The sequence below is a fragment of the Labrus mixtus genome, chromosome 19 (assembly GCF_963584025.1).
Source record: "Labrus mixtus chromosome 19, fLabMix1.1, whole genome shotgun sequence".
In the NCBI taxonomy this organism is placed as follows: Eukaryota; Metazoa; Chordata; class Actinopteri; order Labriformes; family Labridae; genus Labrus; species Labrus mixtus.
This window is the reverse complement of record NC_083630.1, coordinates 2,187,109-2,206,259: the sequence shown is the minus strand read 5'-3', so window position 1 is coordinate 2,206,259 and position 19,151 is coordinate 2,187,109. Positions and strand designations below refer to the sequence as shown.

General features: G+C 47.4%; 1 protein-coding gene across 10 annotated transcripts in view; it reads left to right on the top strand.

Moving 5' to 3' along the window:
* ntng1a (netrin g1a) overlaps positions 1-19,151 on the top strand; it is a 120,235-nt gene that overhangs the window by 8,914 nt on the left and 92,170 nt on the right. For all 10 annotated transcript variants that reach the window (XM_061064352.1, XM_061064354.1, XM_061064351.1 and 7 more), the window contains exon 2: positions 2,087-2,669. In XM_061064352.1, the coding sequence (XP_060920335.1) occupies positions 2,421-2,669 (249 nt within the window). In that variant the 5' untranslated portion in view covers positions 2,087-2,420. The remainder of the gene's footprint in view (positions 1-2,086; positions 2,670-19,151) is intronic.

The following is a 19,151-nucleotide window of genomic DNA, read 5'->3' as shown; positions in this document are numbered from 1 at the left end:
TTTTTTAATAGACTTTTTATGATTAGTTAAAGGGGACATATTATTAGAAATCCTCTTCTTCAGTGTTTTTGAACATATATATGGGTAACCTGAGTGTCTACAGACCCACAAAATGTGAAATAAACTCATCCAGTCCTTTGTTTGTGGTCTGCATAAGTCTTACAACACAGAGAAAAATACTCTGTTTCAAATGTGCTCTCCTTGTGATGTCACAGTGGGATTCTGGTAAAAAAAAAAAAAGTCTGCCATTTTTATTCTCCCTACAGAGGAGTGATGTCTATACGGTGAAAACTCATGGGGGGCTCATTCCATTTAAAGAGACACACACACCAAAACGGAGCGTTCTGAGAGAGCTGGTTTATACAGGCTCTCAAACCTCCTCTGGTGCTTGATTCATGTTATATTTTGACCAAAGCACAGCACAGATGTTTCATTTAGACCACAGGGGGACTGTTTGAAAAGGTGGAGGAGGGGGATAATATGTCCTCTTTAACAACAGAAATGTCTTTTTTAAAACAACTGTTTCATAAATCGGATCAGTGGGATAAGAAGTGGAGGGGGACATGTTTGAAAGTTGGATGCAGCTAACTTTAAGCAGATGTTTAAGGAGAAAAGGATCCACAGCCCACATGATGTGACAGATATAAATGGATGCTGTGCAGTCTGGAGGTAAATCACGGCGTGTGATTCAGTGCTCAGGCTCCCATTTCAGACAGCTTCACCACTTATGAGCAGAAACCTGAACGCAACTCTGCAGTCTGAGGTGATTACGTTGACATTCAACTCTTTTTATTCTAATTTGCAAAGTGGGACTCTGTCAGGAGAGAGAGTTCACTTCAGTCCTTCAAATGTAGACTTCTGGGATTGTCAGTCAATCAATCATTATTTGTAAAGCGTCGATTCATAACAAGTGTTATCTCACCTCATCTCACACCGCATATTTCAAAAATGTTGTTTTCAATGTAACCCCATGAGGAGGTCAAACCTGCTGGGAAAAAGGAGGTCATGGTTCACAGAGGTCAAAGTTCAACAGGCAACACAAACGTCCTGTGTGCAGGTTTCTCTCATTTATTTTGACAGTCGTGATGTCACACTTTGATAAATGTCATGTTATTTGGATCTATCTGTGATGTTGGTGTGTTAGACATTCAACTTAAAATAATGATGCAAAATAAAACGCACCACAGAAATGAATTCAATCTCCCGGTTAGAAAATATAAAATAAACACGATGTAAAATGTACGACCTAGAGCAAAATGAAACGCGTGCCTTTAGGAGCGCTGTGACATATTTATGACGTGTGCAGCCACATGGTTGTCAGTAAACAGCGGGTGCAGCGGTGATCGGCTCCTCTGGGTGATGGCATCTAATATTCGTTAAAGGCTTTAAATGTGATTTTTCACACTTAAATATAATATAAATCAAGTATATCCTCTGAAAATAACTCTGTGAGTCATGACTGTCTACAATGGGTGTAACACCCGAGTCCCACTGTCTGTGATGTTTTCAGAGTTTTCAGAGTCCTATCTTCACTTTGTTTACATCGTCAGGACGGCCGGCTGACTCCTCCCCTCGTGTATAAAAGTAGTTTAATTGAGGGACTAGAGAAAAGAAGAATAACATACTGTACTCACTGCTTAACTGTGTTTCTAGATCACGCTCATTTCAGGTAAGTTCAGAGGTAATAAATCTGAGCTACTAGATGATAATTATCACAGAGAACACGCGGCTTCTTCACCTTTGAGGCCATGTTGTTCTTGGTTTCATCCCAGCCTGCACAGTGTTGAAAGAGGGGAGGGGGGGTGAGAGGGGTGAGGGGGCGCGGGCGGGGCGGGGGGAGGCTGTAACCCTGTAGCTCTGATCCTGCTTGGTGTGAAAGCAGCAGGATCCAGTTCATCCTGACGGTCTCTCTCTCTCTGATTTTCTGAAGGTTTGATAGACAACAAACACCAACATGTCCTCTCCCACACTCACACCTAACACCTCTCACCTGAGCCGACCCGGGCTAATGTCCTCTCCCTGTCAGACTGTGATCCCACTAGAGACCCACTGTACACTCACCCTCTCTTCTTCTGTTTCTCTGCAGAGCCGCTTGGCCGAGCAGGACCATGACTGACAGCACGGAGAGCTGAGGAGACCTGTCAATCATCTTCCTATCAGCGTGTCAGAGGGGCTATCTCCTGCTCCCCTTCCTCCTCCTCCTCCTCCTCCTCCTTCCTCCGTCTTCTCCTCTTATCTTCTCAATGGGCTGCTGACCCCGCAGACTCTCCACAAACCTGAAACGGGCAGAAAAACAGCTTTCAAACGGAGCGGCTCCACCTGAGGAGAGTCTGGCATGCCTCCCCCCTCCAGCTGAGTGAGAGGACCAAGAAGAAGAAGAAGAGGGATCCTGTGTTTGTACCCCATCAGGAGGAGCAGTCATGCGTTTCCAGTTTGCGTTGACGCTGCAGGCGCTGTGGACCGCCGTGTGCCAGGCGGCCATGCAGCACTACCCTGCAGCGTGGGGTCACTACGATGTGTGCAAGTCCCAGGTGTACTCGGACGAAGGCCTGACCTGGGACTACATGGCCTGCCAGCCGGAGGCAGCAGATATGACCCAGTACCTGAAGGTCACTCTGGACCCCCCCAACATCACCTGTGGAGACCCTCCGGAGACGTACTGTGCCCTGGTGAGTAGACCTGGATCCTTCTTTAAAAAACTGTTTCCGCTGCAGTAACTGTTTGACACGCTGTGGGGGACGGGTTTTGAAATGTTGTGATGCTTGCTGTTGAACTGTTCTGCGATGCACGATCCAAAATAACCCACATCAAAGTTCTGTTTTCTCCTTCTTGGGGTTGTTTGCACCAAAGTCTGAGCATCATTGGTCAACAACATCCAGATCTTTGGTGATGACTCGGCAGCACTGTTCCACAAAGAGCCTGTCAGGACTCATAGGTGAACATGTAGCGCCTGTGCCTCCTGCTCCAAACCCCCAAAAACTTTTAACTGTTTGATGTACTCAGTTTCATTTCCACAGCAGGGAACGATGTCCAAATAAGTTTCTTCCTTTCTTCTTTTCTGGAAGTATACAGGTTGTTTTCCCCTCCTTACTAAAGATATGAAAGAGAGAATTATCTCCCCTCCTCTCTAGAGTCGATGCTCACACAGGTCACCATGTGGTGGACTCTGAAGCTTCAGTGTTTATCCAGCTCTGCATCGGTCTGTAAACCTTTCTGTGTTCTAACCTCTCTCCATTTTTCAAAAACATCTCCAATATTGATCCTAGTTTGAGCACGTTTCTGCTCGTGGAGCTTATTAGAAACATGCAGAGGCTTTTTAGGTCGGGTACAATCACTTCTATCTGAACCACTTCTCTTGACCACTTCCATCACTGCAACACCTGTTGGTTTGACCTGATAACTGCTCTCATATCTGGCAAACCAAGGGGTGTCCAAAACGGACCGTGTGGGGGTGTCTTAAAACCGCCTACCTTCTCTGGTCCAAACAAATCCAGAGCATTCAGGAGCAGAATCTAAAGTTAGAAGGAGGACATACTGACTGCTGCATTGTTGTCAGAGAAGCCAGCACTTCAACATAGCATGTTTCATTAATGTCTGATCAGATAGTAAGATACCTTTATCATTTCACTCTCTACACATCTTACTGATGGATCCTTTAACCTCTGTCTGTGGGAGTTTTCAAAGATAACTATTGACAGCTATCACTGCTCTGTACTGATTCATCTCATACAAAGTGAGCTGACATTCATCCACAGCTTTTATAGACTCACTCAAGACGTTTTCACATCTGCACTCCGGATAATATCTACATATTTACAGGAGGAGATTCTCCGGAGATTCTCTCGACCTAGCCGTTCACATATGCTCCTCACAGCGGGGGACTTTCCCTGTCCGGGGGGGGGGGGGGGGGGGGGGGGGGGGGGGTCGGGGGATTTCCCAAGGTAAGACGTGACGTAAATAAACAACGCAGAAGTAGCGGCCGTAGCAACAGAGTCCGTTACACGACGCTATAATGAGAATATTTGCCTTTATATCAATGCTATGTGTAATCCAATGGAATGACAACATCCACAAAAGAGAGGAGAACGACATACTGACGAACAGAAAACAGAATGCAGCAGGTTCATTAGAGCACAGAGATCGTAGTGGTCACGTGCAGACACTTTAGGCAGTCTCTGTATATAAATGTCATTCTCTTTTCATTGGCTCAAATTGAAAATCTCCGGAGTATATGCGGCCGCGTTCAGACATCAGCTCACTTGGATTTTCTGCAGATAAAATACTAGGGGTCTGGAGGAGAAACTCCGGGTAAAGTCCGCACGTAAAATGTGTCTGTTTGCATTCACACATAGCTTAAAGAGCCCATATTATGCCCTTTTTGGGTTTCATATATTTAAGCTATGTACCTACTAAAGTATGTTCACAATAGCTAAAGTTTGAAAAAAGTGTCTGTTTTCATGTACTGCCGCTCCATGCACCGGCTCGCTTCTGACTCTCTCTCTAAGGCTCTGAAGTGCCCACGTTCAGAGTCCCCACGTGTGCCAAGTCTGATCTGATTGGTCGGCCTGTCGGCTCTGCCGTAATTGGTCAGTCACTCAGCACGGTTCTCGGAAATGTCCCGCCTCTTTTACCATATTGGGAATGCAGCCACTGGCTCCGTCCGAGGGGAGCATAAACATTAGCACCTTAGCACTACTGTGCTACCGCAGGCTACGTCATATCATGGGAGTGCTACAGAAGTTAACAGGCGTGCAACATGAGCTGCTGGGCCACAACAAGCCAATGGGCTTAGATCAGTGATCTCACACTGACAATGATGTCAGACTGACAAATTTTTATCGAGGGGGTCTAGAACCGAGCGTTACATGCAGCTAATGCTGCAGCTAACAGGAGGACGTAGGAGAAGCTGCGTTTCCGCGGACTTTGAATTTTTGCACATAGATGTGTCTAAACATGCACAGGACACTTGGAAAACACACTAAAGAGCATATAAAACCAGAAAAAGCATAATATGGGACCTTTAAAGAACCTCTGGGTAGACTAATCTCCGGAGTTTTTCTGGAGATTTCCGTATGTGTGAAAAGGGTTTCAGTTTATGCCTAACTTCAGCTCTTTCTAATAAACTCCTTCAGTACTCTGGGTGGTAATGTTGCTTTCTTAGAAAGCATGGCAGCTTTGTAATCTTCAAGCGTGTATCATCTATATGTGACCAGCCGTGACTCTCTGAAGCCTGTGTGACTCAGATATGTTACCGTGTCTCAGGAAGCAGTTTGAGCTCACTGACGTCATGTTTCTCTGTTTGAAGCTGCTTCACTGCAAACACTCTCTGATGTGCTGTTGTCGCTGCCTGCTCTCTGAATAATGTGACTGTGCCACACATGACAACACACACACACACGTCACAGTCCCATAAAAACACGTTTCCTTCAGTCGCTGTGATTTCAAAGTAAAGCGACGTCCCAGGACAGATTTTCTGCTGCATCAATAAGAGAGTGGCCTAAATATTCAAAGTATGTAGGGGTGAAAAAGTGCACAGGTTGGCTAAAATACAGCAGCATGTGTGACGGAGAGAAGTGGGGCACTATTGGAAGGGAGGTTTGTGTTTTTCTTAGATTTAGAAGCAGCGTGCACACACGGCGTTCATCATGGGCCCTTTCTCAGCCTTACTATCTTCTTCTGACGAGTCCAGTGATTCACTCTGACTCGGAGACTCAGCATTTTTCTCACTGGGAGAAATGAATCTATTAATCTGTGTGTGTGTGTGTGTGCGTGGGTATGTGTGTGTGTGTGTGTGTGTGTGTGTGTGTGTGTGTGTGTGTGTGATCGACTTCTAGATGAAACAAAGGGCACAGAGTGTCTGAACGTGTCTCTGCTGTCGACTTGGTTCCAGCTCTGGTTTGTTCTGGACGTGGCTCTATAGATGTAATGTAGCTTGTTAGCATTAAATAGATAAACATCAGCTGCTGACATCAGTGTACGCCGTGTTGGCCGATGTTTGTCAGCGGGGGCCGACATCGACTGATATGGATGTCAAACCGGTTCATGGTTGCATCTCTACGGGAACCAAAACTCCTCCGCTAGCTTCAAATAAAAGTTGAAATAGTTCAATAAGTTACATTTTACACATGTTTTTGTTTTTTTTAAAGGACCTCCTGTCTCCGTGGTGATTTACACGACATCAGCTGACTTTCCTGTGGTTGTAAGACACACGTCCACCTTCATGTTGTCGTCTTAACTTGACTGTAAACATGGATCTTTATAAGCAGACTTCTTTGTGTCCGTCTGTCACTGTGAGCATCGTAGGACTCATAGTAGTTAACGTCCCATCTGACAACACTCACTCTCATTGCCCTGCTAAGCGTTGCATGAATTATTATACTGTGAAAACCAAAGATCGTCAATGAAAGTGGACAAAGAAACATGAAGAGGAATGACTCGTCTTTAGGAGAGAAAAAAGAAACATGATGAGGATGCACTCTGGTTAGAGGGGCCCCCCAACAGACTTTAGAATCATCACTGGAGCTTGCTTCCAGGTCGACTTCAGGAGATGACTTAAAGCTAACTCTCATTTATACTGAGTCTGGATCTCTGGTGTTCTGCTGCTCTGTGTGTCTCTGTTTGTGCCTTTAATTCACAAACAGGAAGTGCTGTCCCTGCAGGACGCTTCACCTCTCAGCCAATCAAATCTAAAAGAGGAAACAGAGATTCAACAGTTGCCCGTACTTGTTAATTTACTCATGTTTTAAAAACGTGAACATCAGGCTTTTAAAATAATGAACCAGTTTGTTTTTGAGTTTGTTTTTGAGTCGCTTCACATCAAAACATGAGAGACTTGTTGAATCACAGAGCGACTCACAATCAGCTGTTCCAAAAGGGTTTTTAGCACAAATTAAATGTTCTGTATCCACTTAAAAAAAGAGTGCTCTGTAAAATGCTGTGATTGGTTGATTGCTTTGCCCTTTGAAGTTCCTGCGTTACTGTTGATTCTGTAAATTGCACGGCAATCATGAGAAATCACAAACTCCTGCCGGAGCCAAACATGAGCCAAAGCTGTGTATTAGGTCAAGTGTTTAATAAGCAAAGCGGCCTCCTCCTCCTTCTCCTCCTCCTCCTCCTTCTTCTTCCTGCTGCTTCTCTTTGAGTCTCACAGCCGGTCGCCTCACATTAACGCTAAATGATGAATTCACTTTGGGCCGTGGCGTGTTACGAGTCATCAAAGATTCTGTGTGAACGAACGCTTGAAGAGCTCTTTGGGTAGATAGTGAGATGTTGAGGAGCAGGAGGGAGTGAGGGAGTATAAATAGAGCAGAGAGTCAGCTGAGAGGAGACACAGAGGAGGAACAAAGAGGGATTAACAAAACACAGACGACAGAGACAGTGATCAGGAGACAGAGACTCGGAGGACTCGCTGACTGAAGAACTAATATCTGCTGCATGGGGGGGGCGGGGTGGAAACTCTGAAATGTGAATAATTCAACATGTTTTGTAGCTAATGTGTTTTATTCATAGGACGCATTATTCAGCCCGACGTCTCTCAGGCACTTTTCAAAAAATGCTGACTCCCGTCATCCTCCAAGGTTGTATGAAGGAAAAGAGGAGGGGCCAAAAGGTCACCCTGCGCCCCAACCACCCCCCCCCCTTGGGTCGCTCTGTGCCCGCTGATTGATCCACACTTGACCCTGAAGCGTGTCTGTGTTTGATGTGTCGTGGCTGAGCAGTGGTCATGTGTGTGATGCTTCACTTGGTTTTTATTATCACAGCTTTAACAGTGTGATGATCTCTGATTGGATTAGCGTTTCTCGCCGCCCTGTCGCCCCTCATGTCTCCGCCCGTCACTGCGATGCTCCCGTTTAACAACACTTCCTCTCTGTGCAGAAGTATGACCCCTGCCGCTCACCGTACCGCCCAATCCTCAACAATCGGTTTGTGTTTACCCCGGGCCGCCTGCAAATCAGTGGCGGAACAATTATCATTGATATTCCATCTTCTCAGGCTGCCAATACGCCGCCGCTCTGCCAATAGTGGTTTACATAGATTCGAGCAATTATCATTAGGCGGCGTTATCGGAGAATTTCATCTCTCTGTAATTGATTTTGTGGAGGTGGAGGCGGGCGGCGCTTCCTGCAGAGATGAAGGTAACAGACACCACCGAGATCAGCAGCTGCAGGGCGTGGCACCGATAGTATGAGGACGCTAATCTCTGCTTTCACCCCGCACACACACACACACACACGTAGACACACACACACACACGTAGACACACACACACACACACACACACACACGTAGACACACACACACACACACGTAGACACACACACACACACACACGCACACACACACACACACACACACACACACACACAGAGAAACACACACACACACACACACTCTCTCACACACACAACACACACACACACACACACACACAGAGAGAAACACACACACACTCTCACACACACACAACACACACCCACACACACACAGACACTCTCACACACACACAGACACACACAGACACACACAGAAACACACACACACCTACACACACACACACACAGACACACACAGAAACACACACACACACACAGACACTCACAGAAACACACACACACAGACACACACACACACACACACACACACACACACACACACACACACACAGAAACACACACACACACACAGACACACACAGACACACACAGAAACACACACACACACACACACACACACACACACACACACAGCAGCCTCTCTGTAAAGGTTTTTCATTCCTCTTCTAGCCCGCTGACCTTTTCGATCACAATAAGCTGCGATCACTGAACTCTGCACACAAACCTGCCAACGCAGGAGACCTTCTGTCCCCTCCCGATAGACTCAGACCGCCGTTTAGAGCCTGACCTGGATCTGGAGCTGATGGTTGAGCTGCAGGATCCACGAGGGCGGACTTCACTTCATACAGAAAGATCCTTGTGAACATGAGCGCATAAAGAATGAAGCAAGTTTTTGGTGTTTGGAACAGCAGCCTGACATGGTAACCTCCTCCATGGTCAGATCGAGCTTCACATTCGATGCTTGATCCTTCACTTTTTCTCAAACGCTTTCTGCTCATTGAAAACAATTGAAAAAAGACGCTGGTGAACACGGGGCCTGAGACTATTATGATCTGACAAATCGATTTAAGGTCTATAGAAATCTAAATCTGTCAAAGCTTTGCACCTCGTGATGTCATCCTTGAAAACATAAAGACGTAACAACGTGGTGAATACTAAACAGTCATTGAGATAATCTTCTGGATGAAACATAGAAGACGCTCCTCGCTCAGTCTAACTCTCTCATTTATACTGAGTCTGGATCGCTGGTGTTCTGCTGCTCTGTGTCTCGCTTTGTGCCTTTAATTTACAAACAGGAAGTGCTGATTGAGGCTGAAACCCGAGTCCCTGCAGGACGCTTCACCTCTCAGCCAATCAAATCTAAAAGAGGAAACAGAGATGATTAAAAAGAAGGTGCAGCATGCGGCGGAGGAGAGGTCATTAGAGCTGAGTCATGATCAGACGAGGACAGCAGAGTTGTGATTAATATTTAGACAAACAACAGTGAAATCAATTCTGGGTCAGTTTGCAGAGATCTTTACACACAGGATGCTATCGGTAAACCGTGAGGTTAATCAATCAGAAAAAAGAATCCAAGACGACTTCTCCAACAGTCTCATGAAATCCTTTTTCTCCCTCGGCTTTAGCTGCGTGTTCTCAGGATCTCTCAGAGCTGCATAAAGAAAGAAGGTGGTGTAAAGGTGTGTTTTTTAGTACAGGTGGCTGTGAGCAGTGCAGAGAGGAGAGGTGTCAGTTTGTTCTTTAAACACCGTCAGGAGGAAGGAAGGTAAAAGTGGTAAACAACAGATCGCTCTGTGCAGTGTCTGCTTCCAGCTTCATTCAGATTGAAGACATAAAAGATTCTGCAGAGGTTACAGAGTAATGATGACATTCCAAGATGGCGGATGAAGCAACAGAATCCAATACTTTCATGGAGCGTTTTTGACTTTTTATCACCTCCATGTGGACGTACTCACAGAGTGCAGAAAACATGACGCAGCAGCTTGATGGGTCACCTGATAAAAACTTCATCGCCCTCGCCTGCCAGGAAGCTCGCTGTGAACTTCCTGCCGTGTGCTCACATCACCTTGACTTCACGTCCATTGTTCTACAAATGAAGTCGGCAGGAAAAAGTGTGGACAGTGTTGTTGAAAAATGTGTCTGCTTGGGTTTACACCTAGCGACAACCTGTGGGGTTGAAAAATGAAGCCGATGCAGAAGTCCCAGAAGAAAACTTACAGTTCCTGGAGCGTCCACTGCGGCAGTTTGAAGATGTCTTTGTTTTTTTTATTGTAGAAATCAACAAGTTTATGGCCGGGTTAGAAAAACAGTTTTAGTCTGTAGCTCATTTCTTTACTGATAAAAACTGTAAATTACAGTAAGCCGAACAGTCCTGAATAATAGGGGGCATGGCTAATCTGACTGACAGGTGGGTGGGTGTGTTCTAGCTGTTTACCTCAGCTCCAATGGAACAGTTTCTTACAGTAAAGACGCCACGTCATAGCAGACACAAGATGCAGCATCTTCCATTTTGGTTTCTAAATCTCTGTTGCTGTTGTTTTCTGTGGACTTCTTTGATTGGACGGTTCACTTCCCAGCAGCCCTCACGATGCTGACACAGGACCGGTTCCAGCACCGTGCAGGAGCTGTAGCCGGTGAGGAGGAAACACACTGTGACGCACAAATCTGACCTTTTCCTGAGCCGATCCTGATTATAGGTTTCAGACCTCCCCCCCTCCCACCCTCAGCACTGAGAGGTGTGCAACGTTTCATGGAGAAAAGGTAGAGTGCCGTCAGCAGACACGTGTCTCATTTCAAACAGAGCGTGGCGAGCGGCGTGCGGAGAGAGACTTCCTGTGTCATCAGATTGTTTTTGTGGAGGAACAGGATCACAAAAAGAAACACAAAGAGCTGCTGATTGACTCAAAGAAGGTTAGATAGCACGAATGTAGAAGCAATTAACAGCATTGAAAAATCTAATTACTCATTCAATAGAAGAGTTAAACATCAGAGCTTTAACTCCATCCTTTTTATGTTTCCTCTTTCATCTCCGCCAGACCCAACCCCATCAAAGGTTTGTTCAGATCCCCGACAGACGCAGGACACGCAGACAGGACGCCCGTTAATCACACACTCCTGCAGCTGCATTGTTCTTTGTGTGATTTCTGATAAATATCTGAACTTCTTCTTCAGGCTCCGTTTGAATGTTTCACTCCTGATCTTCATCTGTGCTCCAGGGAATTCTGACTCTTTGTCTGTGATTTAATGAATCCAAACACGTTTAATTTGAAGTGAAGGAAGCGCGCTCTAATCAACACTCGGTCATCACACTCGGCTTTAAAGGTGGAACATGATGGAGAATAAAACAGCATGATACAGAAGCATGTGTTCATCCTGTTTCCTCAGGCTCTGCGCTCCAAAAGGTCAGATGTCGTCTAACAGAGAGAGAGAGAGTGAGAGGGAGTGGGAAAGGGAGAGAGAGAGAGAGAGAGAGAGGGGGAGAGAGAGAGCGAGAGAGAGGGAGCGAGAGAGAGAGAGAGAGAGAGAGGGAGAGATTGGGAGAGGGAGAGAGAGGGGTGGGGGGGTGGGGGGGGAGCTGTCAGGCTGGATCTGCTCGGTGTGAAGGTTACACAAACTACACACCTGACTCCCTGTGGGATCTCATCTCAGTCTCTCCAACACCTCGTGCTGCATAAAGTTTGCATGAACATCAGACTTCCTGAAAGCAGCTCGGTTTTTATCTCATCTTTCACACAAACACAGACTCAGGAGGAGACATCAGACTGCTGCTGACTTCCTGTGTGCCTGTTGTGGTCCAGACTCACACTAAGGTTGACAAAGTGTTCCATACCTTTTACTACCATAAGCCCCACCAAGGGCGACACTTCTTTCGTACCGTGCCCGAGCACAGTTCCTCCCCCCTCCAACGAGAAATGTTTACACTGAGGGGGAAAAGTTAGAGAGGAGAAGTTAGAGAGAAGTCGGTATACAGTGTGAGCGGTGTCTCTGTGATGCTGTGTGTGCGTGTGTGTGTGTGTGTGTGTGTGTGTGTGTGTGTGTGTGTGTGTGTGTGTGTGTGTGTGTGTGTGTGTGTGTGTGTGTGTGTGTGTGTGTGTGTGTGTGTGTGTGTGTGTGTGTGTGTGTCGTCTATCTGGGCTCCATCAAGGCGTTCAGTGTTGCCTCACCGTTTATACGCTGCCATAACAAGATAACAGGGGGCCTCTCTGACTCCCGCTCCCCACAGGAGACTCTGTTGACTCGTCTTTTTGTCAAAGTTTGGAGGAAAACATGTAAAGAGCCGTAAAGAGCAGAGAGGAAAGTTTGGAGAAGCTCAAGAACTGGAAATCGAAAACACACATTCAGATATGAAACTTGGAGAAGTTTCTCCTGCACACATGAGATCAGCGTTGAGTAGCAGGTGGCCGACGTTTCACCAGACTAAGACGAGATAAATCCCCTAAATATTAGCATTGAATAAAAAGCTTACAGCGTGCAGCGTGTAGCGTGCACTGTGTAGAGTGCAGCGTGTAGTGTGCAGTGTGTAGAGTGCAGTGCAGCGTGCAGCATGTAGCGTGCAGTGTGTAGCGTGTAGCGTGTAGTGTGCAGCGTGCAGCGTGTAGCATGCAGCGTGTAGCGTGCAGTGTGTAGTGTGCAGCGTGTAGCATGCAGTGTGTAGTGTGCAGCGTGCAGTGTGTAGTGTGCAGTGTGTAGTGTGTAGCGTGCAGTATGTAGTGTGCAGTGTGCAGCGTGCAGTGTGTAGCGTGTAGTGTGCAGTGTGTAGTGTGCAGTGTGTAGTATGCAGACTGCAGCGTGTAGTGTGTAGAGTGCAGCGTGTAGTATGCAGCGTGTAATGTGTAGAGTGCAGCGTGTAGTGTGCAGTGTGTAGTATGCAGTGTGCAGCGTGTAGTGTGCAGTGTGTAGTATGCAGTGTGTAGTATACAGTGTGTAGAGTGCAGCGTGCAGTGTGTAGTGTGCAGCGTGCAGCGTGTAGTATGCAGTGTGTAGTGTGCAGTGTGTAGTATGCAGCGTGCAGCGTGTAGTATACAGTGTGTAGAGTGCAGCATGTAGTGTGCAGTGTTTAGCGTGCAGTGTGTAGTGTGCAGCGTGTAGTATGCAGCGTGCAGCGTGCAGTGTGTAGTATGCAGCGTGCAGTGTGTAGTATGCAGCGTGTAGTATGCAGTGTGTAGAGTGCAGTGTGTAGTATGCAGCGTGCAGCATGTAGTATGCAGTGTGTAGTGTGCAGTGTGTAGTGTGTAGCGTGCAGTGTGTAGTGTGCAGCGTGCAGTGTGCAGTGTGTAGCGTGTAGTGTGTAGTGTGCAGTGTGTAGTGTGCAGTGTGTAGTGTGTAGTGTGCAGTGTGTAGTGTGCAGCGTGCAGCGTGCAGTGTGTAGTGTGTAGTGTGTAGTGTGCAGTGTGTAGTATGCAGAGTGTAGTGTGTAGAGTGCAGCGTGTAGTATGCAGCGTGCAGCATGTAGTGTGCAGCGTGTAGTATACAGTGTGTAGAGTGCAGCGTGCAGTGTGTAGTATGCAGCGTGCAGCGTGTAGTATGCAGTGTGTAGAGTGCAGCGTGCAGTGTGTAGTATGCAGCGTGCAGCGTGTAGTATACAGTGTGTAGAGTGCAGCGTGTAGTGTGCAGTGTTTAGCGTGCAGTGTGTAGTGTGCAGCGTGTAGTATGCAGCATGCAGCGTGCAGTGTGTAGTATGCAGCGTGCAGTGTGTAGTGTGTAGAGTGCAGCGTGTAGTATGCAGCGTGCAGCGTGTAGTGTGCAGTGTGTAGTATGCAGCGTGCAACGTGTAGTGTGCAGCGTGCAGTGTGTAGTATGCAGTGTGTAGAGTGCAGTGTGTAGTATGCAGCATGCAGTGTGTAGAGTGCAGCGTGTAGTGTGCAGTGTGTAGTATGCAGCGTGCAGTGTGTAGAGTGCAGTGTGTAGTATGCAGCGTGTAGTATGCAGTGTGTAGAGTGCAGTGTGTAGTATGCAGCATGCAGTGTGTAGAGTGTAGTGTGTAGTATGCAGTGTGTAGAGTGCAGTGTGTAGTATGCAGCGTGCAGTGTGTAGAGTGCAGTGTAGTATGCAGTGTGTAGAGTGCAGTGTAGTGTGCAGTGTGTAGAGTGCAGTGTAGCGTGCAGTGTGTAGAGTGCAGTGTAGTATGCAGCGTGCAGCATGTAGTATGCAGTGTGTAGAGTGTAGTGTGCAGTGTGTAGAGTGCAGTGTAGCGTGCAGTGTGTAGAGTGCAGTGTAGTGTGTAGTATGCAGCGTGTAGTGTGCAGTGTGTAGTATGCAGCGTGCAACGTGTAGTGTGCAGCGTGCAGTGTGTAGTATGCAGCGTGCAGCGTGTAGTATGCAGTGTGTAGAGTGCAGTGTGTAGTATGCAGCATGCAGTGTGTAGAGTGCAGCGTGTAGTGTGCAGTGTGTAGTATGCAGCGTGCAGTGTGTAGAGTGCAGTGTGTAGTATGCAGCGTGTAGTATGCAGTGTGTAGAGTGCAGTGTGTAGTATGCAGCATGCAGTGTGTAGAGTGTAGTGTGTAGTATGCAGTGTGTAGAGTGCAGTGTGTAGTATGCAGCGTGCAGTGTGTAGAGTGCAGTGTAGTATGCAGTGTGTAGAGTGCAGTGTAGTGTGCAGTGTGTAGAGTGCAGTGTAGCGTGCAGTGTGTAGAGTGCAGTGTAGTATGCAGCGTGCAGCATGTAGTATGCAGTGTGTAGAGTGCAGTGTAGTGTGCAGTGTGTAGAGTGCAGTGTAGCGTGCAGTGTGTAGAGTGCAGTGTAGTGTGTAGTATGCAGTGTGTAGAGTGCAGTGTGTAGAGTGCAGTGTGTAGTATGCAGCGTGCAGTGTGTAGAGTGCAGTGTAGTATGCAGTGTGTAGAGTGCAGTGTAGTGTGTAGAGTGCAGTGTAGTGTGTAGAGTGCAGTGTAGTATGCAGTGTGTAGAGTGCAGTGTAGTGTGTAGAGTGCAGTGTAGCGTGCAGTGTGTAGAGTGCAGTGTAGTATGCAGCGTGCAGCATGTAGTATGCAGTGTGTAGAGTGCAGTGTAGTGTGCAGTGTGTAGAGTGCAGTGTAGCGTGCAGTGTGTAGAGTGCAGTGTAGTATGCAGCGTGCAGCATGTAGTATGCAGTGTGTAGAGTGCAGTGTGTAGTATGCAGCGTGCAGCATGTAGTATACAGTGTGTAGAGTGCAGTGTGTAGTATGCAGCGTGCAGCATGTAGTATGCAGTGTGTAGAGTGCAGTGTGTAGTATGCAGTGTGTAGAGTGCAGTGTAGTGTGCAGTGTGTAGTGTGCAGTGTAGTGTGTAGAGTGCAGTGTAGCGTGCAGTGTGTAGAGTGCAGTGTAGCGTGCAGTGTGTAGCGTGCAGTGTGTAGAGTGCAGTGTGTAGTATGCAGCGTGCAGTGTGTAGAGTGCAGCGTGTAGTGTGTAGTATGCAGTGTGTAGAGTGCAGTGTGTAGTGTGCAGTGTGTAGTATGCAGCGTACAGTGTGTAGAGTGCAGTGTAGTGTGCAGTGTGTAGAGTGCAGTGTAGTGTGCAGTGTGTAGAGTGCAGTGTAGTGTGTAGAGTGCAGTGTAGCGTGCAGTGTGTAGAGTGCAGTGTAGCGTGCAGCATGTAGTATGCAGTGTGTAGAGTGCAGTGTGTAGTATGCAGCGTGCAGTGTGTAGAGTGCAGCGTGTAGTGTGTAGTATGCAGTGTGTAGAGTGCAGTGTGTAGTGTGCAGTGTGTAGTATGCAGCGTACAGTGTGTAGAGTGCAGTGTAGTGTGCAGTGTGTAGAGTGCAGCTTAGTGTGCAGTGTGTAGAGTGCAGTGTAGTGTGTAGAGTGCAGTGTAGCGTGCAGTGTGTAGAGTGCAGTGTAGCGTGCAGTGTGTAGCGTGCAGTGTGTAGAGTGCAGTGTAGCATGCAGTGTGTAGTATGCAGCGTGCAGCGTGCATACTGACACCCTCTCTCTGTCTAATTCTTCTCTTTTCTCTCTCGTTTTATTTGACGAACACATCTCTACAGCTTCTTCTCTTCTATTGCTCGGTGGGCTCTAAATCCCTCTCACTCCAGTGGGGGCCACTGGAGTGAGAGGGATTTTGTTGCATTTCACAGTTCATTATGGTCTCTCTCTCCCTCTCTCCCCCCCCTCTCTCTCTCTCTCTGTCCCTACCCCCCTCTCTGCCCCCCCCTCTCTCCCCCCTCTCTCTCTCTGTCCCTCTCTCAGTGGGAGAACAAATTGCAGCGTACAAATGGTGACATAAGGTGGCATTCATATTTAGAGGCCCTCATGTTTTCCTTTCTTTTCATTTTAATTGCAGCAGATGAGTGGGGGGGTTTCTGATCCCATCGCTCATTTCTATCCATGGTGGAAGGTCGGACACTCCCACTGCCGCGGCACACGCCTTCCCTCCTCTACTCAGCATTTCAAAGCAGCAGGGCCGGCGTCCCTCATCAGCTCATAAATACCTTTGGTGCGTGTGTGTGTGTGTGTGCCTAACACCTGGCGCTTTTAGATGACGGTTCACTTCTATTTTGGGATATCACTGACTGTATGCAGTGAGAGACTGCACAGATTCACGTCTCTATAACTCATTTAAATAAACAGAACCCGGGCACCGGTTTACCTTGATTGACTTCCTGCTGGCATGATGTCGTGCTCTTACGTTTGACGCATCATTGTCTACAAAGCGAACGAGGTCATTAAGTATTTATTCAGCTTCTCAGTTGATCGTTCTTAAACTCTGCCGCGATGCCATGGGTACTCATGTATCTGACCTGCTGACTGGAGACTGATAGTTTAGTCAAAGCAGATTAGTCTGACGAGAAGCACTTTCTAAACGCAAGTGGCATTTGGTAGCTTCCTTGACCACACCGTGTAGAAACAAGCACTTGTGTATCGGCGGCAGATGTGCACGTTTTCTAGGGTTAGAGTTTGACCTGACGCCGGAGCACAGTGCATCAATGTGCCACAGAGCAGATCGACAGGACAGGAAGTCACCAAAACAACATTACTTTTCAGAATAAAATGCCCTGTTTTGAAGCTAGATTATACTTCACTGAACTTCATCAAGAAAATGTCACAATGGGCGGAGCCAGGCCTGGAGGTCAGAGGTTTTCATGGGCCATTAATGATGTGATTCTGTAATCACCGCAGGAACTCCTTTGGTCCTGTGACTCCAGCTGTGCGGAGGTGCTGCTCTGTTCTGCACTCTGAAAACACAGCCTATGGAAGCAAACACATCATGTGACAGTCCGGGGTCAAAGGCTGCTGGTCCTCTCTGACGTCCTCTTGTTTGAGGGAAATATAAATCTGTATCCTTCACCCTGACAGGCCTTAAAAAGACTCTTTGACTGACAGCTCCCAAACCCTGAGCCGTGTTGTGTCTGGCCCTCACTGAGCACGGGGCAAACTCTGAATCAATACAACGGCACCACTGATGGAAATTGAATGCTGAATGTGAACGCTGAGTAGCCCCTCATGAACTGCATAAGAGCATTTTGTCCGCTGCTCATCTCTGCAGAGCGGCTGTAAGAGGACAAGTTAAGTTTGTAGGGACGAGCAGCTTATAGAGCATCAGAAATAGAACCCGATGAGATTGTCTTCACACAGTCGGCGCTCTTTAAAGTCATATTACTCTCTCTGAGAACATTTTCATTCTCCTGTGCGCTCAGCTTGATCTGACTCTGAGAGGTAATTTGACGTCTGCTGTCATGTATCATTTTGGATGACGGTTGCAAACAGGTGAGTTCAAACAGGAAGCAGACAACAAAACAAGAACAGAAGTGACATTTCTGCCAGAAACTCCTTCAAACCCGTACAGGGCTATACGATCCAAACATTACAGCAATATAAGAGGATTTTTTTTTAGCAATGTGAACTTTTGGAGGAGCACTAAAATAGCAGCCGAAGGGAGCGGAGCAGTGAGAGCAAAAGACAAAGGCCTGCAAAATGTGCTTGCTTAATTAAAGGAGGGGAATAACCAGAGCAGCTATTTACACCTAATTCTGACATAAATCTGCAGTTACTGCCCCGATGAGACGCTCCTCTCCCCAATTTAGGAAGCACCCGAGAGCTCCCCCTTAATAAGCAGTCGTCCTGATTAAGGCGGCAGAGTTACGCTGTGTGTCTGTGCACAGAGAGGATTTCACCGGAGGGGAGGTAGTTAGCAAAGTCTGTCATGGATATTGAGATGGTTAGCGTTTTATTAGCCCGAGTCAGGACACAGAGAGTCGTTGGTAAATTGGGTGCAGACTTGCAGTGTCTGCAGGACGTCAGCCCGAGGCTGCAGGGATGTACACACTTGGCATTTCAACCTCTCCATCTCTGAGCCGTCCAGCAGTGTCTGCCTCATTCCATCGCTCCGCTAATTAGCAACTTGTTTTATTTCCTGTGGCTGCTGAGCTCGTCTCAGCCCCATCTTCCAGGCCTGACTGTGAGCAGAGACAACGTGCGATGAAAACATCTCCCACAAGGTGCCAGGCACTTGTCAGAGAGGCGTCATGTGACGAGGGTGCAAACGGTAATCTGTTCATTATGTTCGCAGGGATATCAGCGATTGAGAGGCTTGGCGTGGAAATGCATTTTACATCCCCTCTGTCTGCACATCACAGGCTCCAAAATGAAATGATTTAGTCGGAGGTGCCAGGCGTTAGCTGTTTCTCTGGGACACACATTGTTGTCACGTTGAAGGCTCTCTTTCAGCAGCGTTCGGTGCCGCTTCACAATATTCCCCCGCCGTAAACACGAGGGCGAGATGCCAGGCTGCAGACGCTGAGGCAGGAGCGTCAACGTTTGATATTAGCCCGCTCCTCGTCCTCGCATGGATTCCCTCGGATCTCATCAAGAGCTTCCTGCTCTTCACATTATTAGCTGGCGTGCTGCGTCGCCATCACCTTTTACTGCCGCAGAGAAAACAAGAAACTCAGAGGAGCAGACACAAATCATTTCATGTTCATGAATACCTGATGATAGATCTCTCTTTCACTGATTCAGTCTCACCTGTGACGCTGTGGGAGGAGTCTCAAAGTGACACTATAAGGCCGTACAGGCCAGCGGGGAGGACGCGAGCGAGGTAGTCGTGTTTTTAACGCTGTACACCA